The sequence below is a fragment of the Salmo salar genome, chromosome 25, assembly GCF_965601325.2.
Source record: "Salmo salar chromosome 25, fSalSal1, whole genome shotgun sequence".
NCBI classification, from domain to species: domain Eukaryota; kingdom Metazoa; phylum Chordata; class Actinopteri; order Salmoniformes; family Salmonidae; genus Salmo; species Salmo salar.
In genome coordinates, this window is record NC_138315.1 from 11,218,769 (window position 1) to 11,232,613 (window position 13,845).

The 13,845-nt window shown below is 41.9% G+C and overlaps 1 protein-coding gene across 1 annotated transcript; it reads right to left on the bottom strand.

Moving 5' to 3' along the window:
- Positions 1 to 3,202: 3,202 nt before the first annotated feature.
- LOC145864018 (uncharacterized) lies at positions 3,203 to 10,588 on the bottom strand. Its single transcript, XM_082968874.1, has 5 exons — positions 10,200 to 10,588; positions 7,115 to 8,795; positions 4,088 to 4,232; positions 3,873 to 3,982; positions 3,203 to 3,762 (listed from the first exon to the last, which is right to left on the bottom strand). Exons 2-5 carry the CDS (start codon positions 7,127 to 7,129, stop codon positions 3,658 to 3,660), a joined length of 375 nt encoding a protein of 124 aa, XP_082825000.1. The 5' UTR covers positions 7,130 to 8,795; positions 10,200 to 10,588; the 3' UTR covers positions 3,203 to 3,657.
- Between the last annotated feature and the right edge of the window lie 3,257 nt (positions 10,589 to 13,845).

The window sequence follows — 13,845 nt, forward strand, 5'->3', positions numbered from 1 at the left end:
AAATATTTTTGTTGGCCCAGATTATTTGGAAACGGTCCTCTTTCTGCTTTTTTATGTGTTAGCCTACCTATTGTATTAAAAGCACACATTTGTTTTTGCATTATTCACACACTCAGAATTCGCTGCTTTAACTTCAGTAGCCTACCTAGTTAGGCGTGAGATTTCAAGTTCGCCTAGTATGTGGGTCTCATTGAAAATAGAGTAGGCTGCATACATTAAATATGAAATGAACTTAAATATGATTAGAATGTAGTTTACTACAGTGTTTGTAAATACATTTTGATAATGGAAACAAGTGGAGGGCTCTCAACCAACGTGAGTCGAAGTGCAATCAAATAATTTATTGAAAGGGAAAAGACACAACGCGCTACTATGGTAAGCGAGCCTTGCACCTTTTCATTTTCAATAAGTATTGATTCCCCATTTATTTGTCTCTGCCTGCAAATTGTCCTCCTAAAAGGTAGGCTATATCCTATGCAAAATGTAGCAATTGTTGCTGTCATCATTCATTCTGCTTCAAGTTCAGAAGTCATACCAGAGAGATCAGGTGCACGTGTGGTCTAAATTAAATAATATCTTGGCAAGGTCGCAATTGTAAATGAGAACTTGTTCTCAACTTGCCTACCTGGTTAAATAAAGGTGAAATAAAAAAGTAAAAAATAGAGTAGGCTATAGCCTATGCATGGGTGGAGAAGCACGGAGCAGTTATCTTTACAAGGAAATGTACTTCCTAAATTGTTTACTACATTGCCTAGAAAATATTTCTCTGTCTGAAAATCTTCCCACTCCTAAAAGGCAGGCTATAAAAATAGCTCGAGAAAGTGCAAGTCTCTCCTACTCTGCTCTCTTCAAACAACATTCAGCATATTGGCTGATATAGCCCAGTAATAAAGATGGCACAATATAAGGGCCATGTGAGAATCTCTGGTAATTTTAACTATTTCGTAAGGTATTTTTCCTCATTTGATATTGCCTATTGGACGCAAAATTGCTGGGACCATGGCTGGCAAGTGAGCTCCATCACATACGCCTAAAATAACATTGCGGGACTGTGGTTGGGTTTGGGACCAGTTCTTGCAGTAGCAGGTGGGAGTCGGACAGAAAGCCAGCAGGTGGAGTGTGGTATGAAAAGCTTCTGGAGGGGGATGAAGAAATTGCTCCCGCACAGACCTTTACTGTGCACCGTGACAGTGAAGCCTGAAATGTTAGAGCTGTTTATTACTGTGTCAGTGTGAAAAGTAGGGAATTAGCTAGGGAAACTGACAGATCAATAACGTTACATTGGCATACTGACTAATAACTCACATTGCACTGAAAAAGCGTCAGAATATCAATCTTCAAACGTTTGGCTGATGGTTTCATTGTTTGATTCAGTTCTATTGTGATTGAGGCAAAATAATAGCTAACGTTAGCCAACTTTTGGCCGGATCTCCCTCTCTCACTCTCTCTAATGGTACATCAACTGGCGAAAGCTAGCCAAGTTCATTTACTTCTGTTGACATGGGACAAAACAAAGGCTACAATATATTTCCATACAAACAACTGCTTTCAGATAGTAATAATAGCCACCTCATATTGCTATCTGACAGATAGCTAGAGGTTTGAGCTGACCCAGCTGTGGTATCTACTAGCTAGCGTAGTTAGCTAATTCATTCACCTCATTTGAGATGGGATGAAACGTTATGCAACATTACATGTCAGTTACAATACTAGCTCAGCACCAAGAATAAACACTAGTTTAGTTTTTTGGTTTGTTAAGTTAAACCGCTGTTACCTTGCCAGCTACATCAGTCAATTGAAGAGTAGTCAGTTTATGCTCTGCTTGCTTTTACAACTCGGTGAAAGAGTGCAACACACACTATGGTCAACTCTCCAGTGCTAACCCAGCCAGCCTTCCACAAGCGTTGCTTTCACACAGCCTGTCAGCCCGCTTTGTGGTGTCTGCACTGTCCTAAATCCAGCCGGCTGAACACTCCAAACAGCCTACCCGACCGCTCAGAGTCGTCCGCATGGTCCTAAAGCACACGTTGCAATGATAATACTGGGGGGGACAAAATGCAATTTCAGAATGTAGGGGGGATATGACACTACTCACAGTGAAAGTTGCGCCCCTTGGTGTCCCCACATAATATTTAAATTGATGAAGTGTGATCATAATCATTATTTTAGCGATCCATGGTGGTAGACGTCTTTCCTACGAACAATGCCCCCCATCCCTGTTGATTTGAGCTGCAGAACCATGTTTGCACTTAAGATGCGTTTGCGGATGAAAGAGTGAACTTGCCATTTCCAAAAAGTTTAGTGAGGATGCCCTGCTTTGCGATCTATTGCCTAGGACAGGGCTCTTAAACTAGTGCGGCCAGACTAAAAACAAGTAATTTGTCTGGATACAAAGAGAAGATTTAAGAATCATTTTTTCAATATGTAGGAAAATGTGCTTAAATTTAGCAAATGCTAGTGCCATCATCTTGTAATAAGGCTATATGTTTCGTAAATATATCTTAAAACCAGTACAGCTACACTAAAAACAAGTACATTTGTCTGGATACAAAGAAAATATTTATGAATTCTTTTCTCAATATGTAGAAAAATGTGCTTAAATTTAGCATCCAATGCTATTGCAATCATCTTGAAATAAGGCCATATACCCTGGAATTAACAGAAAAATAGCATATTTGTCACGTTCTGACCAGTATGAGGGTTATTTTGTTAGTGTAGGCTGGTCAGGACGTGGCAGAGGGTATTTGGTTTATGTGGTTCGGGGTGTGTGTATTATGTAGAGGGTAGTTGATTTATGTATTCCGGGTTTTTTTTGGTCACTGCTCTGTTAGTCTATGTTCTTTCTAGTTAGTCTGTTTCTATGTTTAGTTAATTGGGGTGTGGACTCTCAATTGAAGGCAGGTGTTGTCTAGTTCCCTTTGATTGAGAGTCCTATATATTAGGGTGTGTTTGTAATTTGTGGGAGGTTGTCACTTGAATTGCTGTCTTTTGCTGTCAAGTCTGTATTCGTCGTCCATCGTTGTGTTTTCATTAAAAAGTTAATTATGAGCACTCAACCCGCTGCGCCTTGGTCCATTCCTGACGACCGTCGTTACAATATTGTGCTTAAAATAAGTAATCCTGACTAAGATAAATGTACTTGTACTACTACTAGAAATGAGATTGGCCTGCTTAAAGTAAGAATTAATCTCATTTCTTTTCACTTCTTTATTGAGGACTCAGTATATCCAGAGGCTGATATGGGCAGAACAAAGGATGCAAAAACAACAAAGGCCATTGGTGGTCAAGGTGAAAATGTAAGCCCTATGGCAAGATAACAAACGTAACAGTGCTTTAAAACTTCTTATAATAAACAACAAACACCCTGCCTATTTATTAAAGGTTATTGGATCGGCCGATACACACAGTTCTGTTATCGGGACCAGAAATACATGTTTTTTTTAATCGTGCAATCCTAGTCAGTAATGAACTTTTTCCACTCGGCCATAGCATTTATCTATGAAGAAGTCATGTCCCGGTCGTGGATGGCGTCCGAGAGGACTTCTGTCTGCAGCACAGACAGGAGTGTCGCAATGCACTTGGGAATTGTGAGGTGAAAGGTGTAATAACACGCCATGAGATACGTCACGCTGTCATAGATGTCCTCTTTTGGGAAGGTCACCACAGGCATGGTTTCAATGGCCAGTATGCAGTTGGTTTCGCAATCACGACAGGGCTGAAGAGTGGTCTCGCCTGAAGAAATGTGTTGGGGTCTTCTGCAGACTGACACAAACACAAAGAGAAAAACAAATATGACCACAAAAACAACTCACACACTTTGTATGTTATGGTCAAGTAATATGAAAATTCTAATACATGCACACATTTCTTACCTCAAGGATGTGAAGCATAGCCTCACTTGCATGTCCTAACTTCTTCGGTGGAGCCACAGGTGATGGGAACATGTCAGGTAAAGCCTTCATCAAGGCGATTGAGTGCTTCACTGTTAAAAACGAAAATAGTCTCATTTGATTAACTGCAGCCAGTTATTTAAACAAACATTAATAATTTCATGGGATTCTCCATTGACAACAGAGCCAGTAATTACCTTTGTCCAGCAGCGGTGGCTTCATGACCTTTTTGAACACTCCATAAAACTGTGCCTTGTTGTAAAAAGTCCCCCAACGGGTCTTCAGTTCAGGTACGAAGCGGGAGTTCCCTCGATCAAGGATCCGCCAGAGTTCATCCATAACCTGACACACACACACAGACAGACAAACAGACTGTAAGACTCTATCTAGCTCGAGGCGTAGGAAGCATTAGCCTGGTTACTACCAGACCGAATTTTCGCGAGCTCACTGTTTTACATTTGCCTGAAGTAGTTAGCCCCCGTCCCTGCTATGGCTTCTCACGCTGCTCAGTTCCCAAGACCATCGCCAAGCAGCTTGGTGAGAAGGTGACAACATTTGGTGCGATTATTCGCAAATGGAAGAAACACAAAAGAACTGTCAATATCCCACGGCCTGGGGCTCCATGCAAGATCTCACCTCGTGGAGTTGCAATGATCATGAGAACGGTGAGGAATCAGCCCAGAACTACACAGGAGGATCTTGTCAATGATCTCAAGGCAGCTGGGACCATAGTCACCAAGAAAACAATTGGTAACACACTACGCCGTGAAGGACTGAAATCCTGCAGCGCCCGCAAGGTCCCCCTGCTCAAGAATACATATACATGCCCATCTGAAGTTTGCCAATGAACATCTGAATGACTCAGAGGACAACTGGTGAAAGTGTTGTGGTCAGATGAGACCAAAATGGAGCTCTTTGACATCAACTCAACTCGCCGTGTTTGGAGGAGGAGGAGGAATGCTGCCTATGACCCCAAGAACACCATCTCCAACGTCAAACATGGAGGTGGAAACATTATGCTTTGGGGGTGTTTTTCTGCTAAGGGGACAGGACAACTTCACCGCATCAAAGGGACGATGGACGGGACCATGTACCATCAAATCTTGGGTGAGAACCTCGTTCCCTTAGCCAGGGTATTGAAAATGGGTCGTGGATGGTTATTCCAGCATGACAATGACCCAAAACACACGGCCAAGGCAACAAAGGAGTGGCTCAAGAAGAAGCACATTAAGGTCCTGGAGTGGCCTAGCCAGTCTCTAGACCTTAATCCCATAGAAAATCTGTGGAGGGAGCTGAAGGTTTGAGTTGCCAAACGTCAGCCTCGAAACCTTAATGACTTGGAGAAGATCTGCAAAGAGGAGTGGGACAAAATCCCTCCTGAGATGTGTGCAAACCTGGTGGCCAACTACAAGAAACGTCTGACCTCTGTGATTGCCAACAAGGGTTTTGCCACCAAGTACTAAGTCATGTTTTACAGAGGGGTCAAATACTTATTTCCCTCATTAAAATGCAAATCATTTTATAAAATTTTTGACATGCGTTTTTCTAGATTGTTTTGTTGTTATTCTGTCTCTCACTGTTCAAATAAACCTACCATTAAAATTATAGACTGATCATTTCTTTGTATGTGGGCAAACGTACAAAATCAGCAGGGGATCAAATACTTTTATATGATTTCAGGGTGGAATTCTTTAGTCATTATTTTAAACACATAAATTCCTTTATCAAATATTTATATGGAAAATTGAGGGACATCCTAGGTTTCAATGAAGTAAACCATGCTGTATCAGTCAAATGGCTTGTAATAAATACGGAACTCAGAAGTCCATGATCTTTGCAAAAGTACTGAATGGTAATATGCCAGAATTTGGACTGGTCAAAAACATATTTCTTGTTGATTCTAGGCTTTAATGTTTGGAATATCAACCATTTCAAACTATACATGTTGATAGAAATGCCATGGCTTATCAAGTTGAGGTCCCACACCTTACACAGGCCACTGAGTTCGTGGATGCTGAAAATCTGGTTGATTTTACCTCTTAATACACAATTAGCAACAAGAGCCAAACATATGTACAAGTCAAATACCATCTTGGGGATGTAATAGAATTGTACAACAGTTCAAATGACTCAGTGTGTTCCCCAGATATGAAAGGTGTACTGTCTTTGTTCTGTACTGTATTTTGTCTTCATGATTACTGTCGTGTGTAAGATTGACAATAAAACAGTGAATTCCATTTGGTCATTATCTGTTCTTAATATGTGAAGAGATGAAAAGGATAAGATGCTTGAAATAAGAAATTCTGACTTTGACAAAGCAGTTTTTTTACTTGTCAGTGTTGATCAAACAGCGTTATAATTCTGGTAATTCTAGTTTCAAGCATTCAATTACTCAGAACCAGTAATACAATCTCAGTAACAAGTTATATTATCTTATTAAGATAATTAAAGACAAAAAAGCTTGAAACAAGTGACATGCTCTAACATAAAAACTGCCTGGTAAGAAGAAATAGCTTGTCAGACAAAAAACAAGCATATATTGCCTTGATTTAAGATATTTAATCTTACTTATATTTCAATTTTTGCAGTGTATAACAGTTTGACACCAAACTTGATAAGAATGAGATTGGGGCAAGGTTAGCCCAAGCTACAATCTAGTGGCTTTCCTCACATTTTAGGGGCATCGCTCTGTCTCTAGAAGCTTCGCCTTTCCAAATCATAATTAGAACTATTGATAACTTATCCAACCCAAATTTAGAATGACAGTACTTAGTGCTTCGCGTTGGTTCTATCACTCGAATTTAAGACCCTCAATTTAGAACACTGGCAGAATGTACATTTTATATTGACATACAGTATGTTCATCTTCTTATATTTCTAGCATGAACTTTTCTCATCACTTCCCCCATTTGTGGTAATGACAGATTGGTATCTCAATGCATTCTTAGTCTAAATTACTATACATTTCAGTGTGCAGACCTCCACAATCAATCTGATACCCCAAATAAACAATTTTGGACAAGCCTAAATCAATTACGGGCATGGTTGACCACCCAAACTCCTTCACGGCACTCATTCTTCTAGTGTTTCTTAATTTTCTTCTTCAGATAGCTTTACAGTTCGTCCTCCCAATGGCACATATGTTCAATGTGGATGGCCCTTGATAATGTTTGGATTTCAATATCTGGGGAATAATCTGATTTTCCCAAGCAGACGAATCTCACCTGAGCCGCCACCATCCTTTACGGTTCATTATGACTTGTCCATTTTCCGACCAGTATACCAGCAGCATGAGAGAAGTTTGGAATCATTTTCTCTCTATGCTCACTCCACATGGAAGGTCTCAGGACTCATGTTGAAGTGGTGGACAGGGCCATAGTGAATGCCATTGTTGCCATTACTTCAGCCGGTTAGAGGGGGTTTGGTTCACTGTTCTCGGTTGAATTATCGCTTCCATGCATCTAGATACCATCTGTGGTCCCCTTTGCCATAACCTCGAGAGAGGACAGACCAGAACAACAGTTTAGGTTAGGGCATTTCTGATTCAGGAAATCCATACAAACTATTTACCGTATGACAAATTATTTCTACTACCAATTTGACAAATGTCAAAGAAAATAACACACATATCTTGGCAATCTCACCGCAGAGTTACAGGGTCAGGGAGTCAGAGGGCTAATCCTTAGGGAGAAATCCCGAACATCCAGCAGACCCAGTCAGGTGAAATTTGTATTGAAGCAAGACAAAAACAAAACAACTACAACAATACACACAAAACAAATAAAACAACAATACACGTTTTCCCATTTGACACGAATCACATCGTGATTCATGCGTCCAAAAAGAACACTGCTGGTTAAATCAAAATAACAAATAAAATTAGAATTACAACCCTTTATCTCTATCTTAAAATAATTGTATCCCATAGGGTAATTCAAGGAATAGTAAAATAGATTAGAGTCTATTCAGGGGCAGCTCTCTCTCCCTCTTTTGGTCCGAATCACACATAGGATTATTGCTAAATTATAAAGTGTCCTAATTATTTACATATTGCATTTAAATCTCACACAGTGTCTCTAACCTTTCTAGTGAGGGAGATCAGGCCTCACCAGAAAGTCAGAACAGAGGTCAGAAGTCATTCTGCCCCAATTAAGTGAGCTTTTTTTTTCCTTTTGCTGTACCTCAGACTCATTATTTAAAGACATTTCAAACATTCCAAACATTGTGTACCAGGTTTACATTGGGTTTTTCAGTACATTTATTATCAAGAGAATTTACATGTGTGTACCTAAAACTCGGAAAATAGGTAGAAAATTGTGTGCCATTTAATGTGCATCCTTTCTAACCTGGGAAAACCCACTAAAACCAAAATAAATAGGCCCCACACAATAAATCAAACACAGTGTTAACACCACTAACAGATATTCATAACAGGTGGGTTGTGTGTGGGTGCTGGCGTGTGAGGTAAAACGTGGGGTAAAACAAACAAAATGGCCAGGCCTTACTTAGTGTGGGAGCTCCCTTAACAGCCTGATCAGGGTACCATAGTTACGTATAGTACACAGTCTCAATAACTGCTCTCCTAAGGCACCTGCCTCAGGAATCCTTTCAAAGGGAGAGATAGAGAATCATTGGTAAACTTGTCAATGAATCATTGGTAAACTGTCTGGCACCGCCGCCAGAGTCGCCGCCAGAGTCGCCCGCCAGCCGGTCGCCGCCAGAGTCGCCCGCCAGCCGGTCGCCGCCAGGGTCGCACGCCAGCCCTCCGGCGCGGCCAGGGGCGCCACCTAAGTGGGCAATGCCGAGGGTGGAGTGGAGGCCATGTCCCGCACCTGAGCCGCTGCCGTAAGAAGGCCCACCCGGACCCTCCCCTTCAGAGTCAGGTTTTGTGGCCGGAGTCCACACCTTTGGGGGGGGGTTAGGCCAGGGTGTTACATTGGGTGGGCGTTCTATGTTCATTTTTCTATGTTTTTATATTTCTTTGTTTTGGGCCGTGTGTGGCTCCCAATCAGGCACAGCTGTAGTTCGTTGTTGCTGATTGGGAGTCACACATACGGAGCCTGTTTTTCCTTTGGGTTTTGTGGGGGATTGTTTCTGTTTAGAGTGTTTCCTAACAGGACTGTTTTGCTGTCATGTTTTGTTCATTTTTGTAGTGTTCTCTTTGTTCGAATTAAATTTCAAGATGAACACTAACTCCGCTGCACCTTGGTCCCCTCTTCCAGACGATCGTTACAGTCCTTGCTCTAGTCTTCTCTATAAAACCAGCTCTAGCCTTCTTCTTAAGAATAGTGGTACTTTTTATGTTTACTTTTATTGGTTTTATATTTTTTTATTAATTGTATACAATTTCATTTAAATTGACTCTCTGAAATTCAGTAGCCGTGTCCCTTAATTGTTTGCGGATGATTTGTCTCCTCTTGGGCAGCTCACAGTAAGGGTCTGGTCTGGGCGGGTCCTTGTCGTCTTTTGGTCAGACAGAAATTTCCCTCACGCTTCATAAAATGCGCCACCGGTTTTCTTCGCAGACCCTCACTGGAAAGCTCCACAGGCAGAATCAATCATCCTATTCGTGGCACCAGATTGTTGTGGAAATTACAACCAGGGACACCTGAAGTCAATCTTAAATGAATCATTCTTTATTATCAGAAAGCTGCAGAGGTCACAGTCAAACTTAGATGCATAAAGTACCGGTCTGAAGTGAGCTCTGCCCGGGGCAGTCCCGTTAGTTCTCTTATATACTGCTAACAGGCAAGCTACATAGGCATTGTCATGACTTTACTTTCATTAATCTGATGACTGTTATTTATCTAATCAACTAACTGTGTTTAATTGTTACCCGATTTTAAATTAATCACGTAACAATTAACTCATTAGAATTTGGGCACCATGAGAGCGGTTGTTTAAAGAGTTACCATCTCCCGAATTAAACTTTAAAGGTCTTTACCTATCACATCCATAAAACAGTCAACGTATTAATCATAACCTCGTATCATATCATCATTCTAAACAGTCTTAACCTCATGCATCTGCAAAAACTATAGCATTACTTATGATTCAGTACAACACAAATTGGTTTAATTATTTATTTACAAGCTAACTAGATGATAACACAGGATAAACATACACACTTAATACATTAGAAACAGGTCCCTGGCGGACTGAAACAATATTGCAGCTTGTTACAAAAGAGATGGAGAGAGAGGGGCAGAGATAATACTTTGGTACATTTGAAAACTACTCTCACAGTAATCATATACTTTGCACACGAACCGCCGCCCGTTTGGAGTAGGAAGTCATAAATGTACTTACGTGTAAATGCCTTGGTTTGCCCTGTATCGCTGTTGGAACTAGGCCTTCTCAGAAAGGGTGTTGGGCCTTTCCGCGACACGCTTGTAAGGCTTTGATGTTCAAAAGGGGTCCCCACCCATCTTCTACTGTTGTTCACTCTGGAAGATGCTCCTTTGAAGATAGGCGTATCGATAGTTCCTATTAGTGATGAGAGTAGTAGAATACAGTGATTTGAGAAGAGTAGTGGAATGGTCCCACTTAAGTTCACTTTCTAGATACTTTACTTAGGAGAGCTAATCATCCGTACCAGTGACTGTCTGGGAGGTAACATTATCGTCTCTACCTCATGTTGAGCTTTCAGTTTTCAAACCACTTTGGACGTGAGCTGCAGCTACATGCCTCTCTGGTCTCATATGTTAATTTTTAACCCCTCATATTATACAGTTCTTCAAAAGGGGCGGTTCGTCAGGCTGACACGCTCTCTGACCGCACTAAAGGGAGCGGTGACTACTCACTTGTACAAAGTTATAGAAACAATTTCCTTTTATAGTTTCGAAGATCACATCCCTCTTTTAAAAAAAACACTTTCATGATTTTGTATATTTCATACACAACGTAGAGGATGGACACTTCACACATATAGTGTGTATACTTTTCAAGTTACATTATTTCCTTTTATAACATTTTTTATGACATCACAAAATAACAACCCATATGACATTATTATTCTTTAGATCGCCTCTGACCATTCCCCACGTTCTATGTTAGAAATATTGTTCCCGTATTCGCTTTAGAACGTGTTAGAGTTTCGGCGGGAAAACATCTGTGAACAAAGGCACATTCTTGTGTGAATTTAGAAAGGGAGATAGTACTTTCAGCTAACTGTCAAGCACCCACCAGCTCCCTCCTCCCCCTTCTGTTGGTGAGAGAGGGTCTGGTTGAAATCATCCACTGCAAAGCTGATCCGACCAATCTGGATCCTCACAGGACAGTCATGACAGCATGGTTCATAGGGTTGGTTCCTGCATGTGTCTGGCACAGTCTCCTATCTTAACTTAGAACATATTCTGGGCGTTCTGCCAAAAGGTCTGAGGAGGGGGTCATGACCGTCTCCCCCTCATATCTCTACCCAGTACCTACAGGAACCAATGATTGTATGAAACAATATGTACAATTCAAGGCTGCCCCTCCAGACTAAACATTTTCCCTCCACAACCTTTAAACAGGTTCACATTCACAAGGCCGCATGGCCAGATGGATTACCAGGACGCGTACTGAGATCATACGCTGACCACCATTTTCAACCTCTCCCTGACCCAGTCTGTAATACCTACATGTTTCAAATAGACCACCATAGCCCCTGTGCCCAAGAACGCCAAGGTAACCTGTCTAAATGACTATCGCCCCGTAGCACTCACATCTGTAGCCATGAAATTCTTTGAATGGCTGGTCATGGCTCACATCAACACCATCGTCCCAGACACACTGGACCCACTCCAATTTGCATACCGCCTCAACAAATCCACAGATGAAGCAATCTCTATTGCACTCCACACTGCCCTCTCCCACCTGCACAAGAGGAACACCTATGTGTGAATGCTGTTAATCGATTACAGCTCCGTGTTCAACACCATAGTGCCCCCCAAGCTCATCACTAAGCTCAGGACCCTGGGACTGAACACATCCCTATTCAACTGGATCCTGGACTTCCTGACGGGCCGCCCCCAGGTGGTGAGGATAGGCAACAACACTTCCGCCATGCTGATCCTCAACACGGGGGCCCTTCAAGGGTGCGTGCTTAGTCCCCTCCTGTACTCCCTGTCCACCCACGACTGCGTGGCCGCACATGACTCCAACCCCATTATTAAGTTTGCTGACAACACGACGGTGGTAGGCCTGATTACCGATGACGATAAGACAGCCTATAGGGAAAAAGTTTGTGACCTGGCAGTGTGATGCCAGGACAACAACCATGCCCCCATCCACATTGACGGGGCTATAGTGGAGCGGGTTGAGAGCTTCAAGTTCCTCAGCGTCCACATAACTAAGGAATGAACATGGTTCACACACACCAACACAGTCGTGAAGAAGGTACGACAACACCTTTTCCCCCTCAGGAGGCTGAAAAAATTTGGCACGGGCCCTCAGATCCTCAAAACATTATACAGCTGCACCATTGAGAGCATCTTGACTGGCTGCATCATTGCTTGGTATGGCAACTGCTTGGCATCTGACCACAAGGCGCTACAGAAGGTAGTGCATATGGCCCAGTACATCACTGGAGCAAAGCTCCCTGCCATCAAGGACCTCTATACAAGGTGGTGTCAGAGGAAGGCCCCTTATGTAAAGTGTTGGTCCTATGTTTTGTGAGCTGAAATAAAATATCCCCGACATTTTCCATACGCACAAAAATATTATTTACTCTCACATTTTGTCCACAAATTTGTTTCCATCCCTGTTAGTGAGCATTTCTCCTTTGCCAAGATAATCCATCCACCTGACAGGTGTGGCATATAAAGAAGCTGATTAAACGGCATGATCATTACACAGGTGTACCTTGTGCTGGGGACTAAGGCCACTCTAAAATATGCAGTTTTGTCACACAATTCAATGACACATATGTCTCAAGTTTTGATGGAGCATGCAATTGGCATACTGACTGCAGGAATGTCTACCAGAGCTGTTGCCAGAGAATTTAATGTGAATTTATCTACCTTAAGCCGCCTCCAACGTCGTTTAAGAGAATTTAGCAGTACGTCCAACCAACCTCACAACCAAAGACCACGTGTATGGCCTCGTGTGGGTAAGTGGTTTGCTGATGTCAACGTAGTGAACAGAGTGCCTCTTGGTGGTTGTAGGGTTATGGTATGGGCAGGCAGGCATAAGCTACGGACAATGAACACAACTGAATACTCACCAGACATGTCACCCATTGAGCATGTTTGGGATTCTCTGGACTGACGTGTACGACAGCCTGTTTCAGTTCCCGCCAATATCCAGCAACTTCGCACAGCCATTGAAGAGGAGTGGGACAACATTCCATAGGCCACAATCAACAGCCTGATCAACTCTATGCGAAGGAAATGTGTCACGCTGCATGAGGAAAATGGTGGTCACACCAGATACTGACTGATTTTCTGATCCCGCCCCTACTTTTTTTTTAAGGTATCTGTGACCAACAGATGCATATCTGTATTCCCAGTCATGTGACATCCATAGTTTAGGACCTAATGAATTTATTTAAATTGACTGATTTCCTTATATGAACTGTAACTCAGTAAAATCTTAGAAATTCTTGTGTGTTGCGTTTATATTTTTGTTCAGTATACATACAGTGCTTTCGAAAAGTATTCAGACCCCTTGACTTTTTCCACATTTTGTTACGTTACAGCCTTATTCTAAAATGGATTAAATAGGATAAAGTAATCCTTCTAACCCCCCCCCCCCCTTAAAATATTTAGATGCACTATTGTAAAGTGGTTGTTCCACTGGATATTATAAGGTGAATGCACCAATCTGTAAGTCGCTCTGGATAAGAGCGTCTGCTAAATGACTTAAATGTAAAAAAAAAAAGTAAAACATTTCCCTCATCAATACCCCATAATGACAAAGCGAAAACAGCCGTCTAAGGTACTGCATCTCAGTGCTAGAGGAATCACTACAGACC

Excerpts from the sequence above, each read along its gene's own strand:
- LOC145864018 (XM_082968874.1), bottom strand. Across the intron at positions 3,983-4,087 it reads GCCACCGCTGCTGGACAAAG|TGAAGCACTCAATCGCCTTG; the intron begins GTAATTACTGGC and ends CGTTTTTAACAG. Across the intron at positions 3,763-3,872 it reads CTATGCTTCACATCCTTGAG|TCTGCAGAAGACCCCAACAC; the intron begins GTAAGAAATGTG and ends TGTTTGTGTCAG.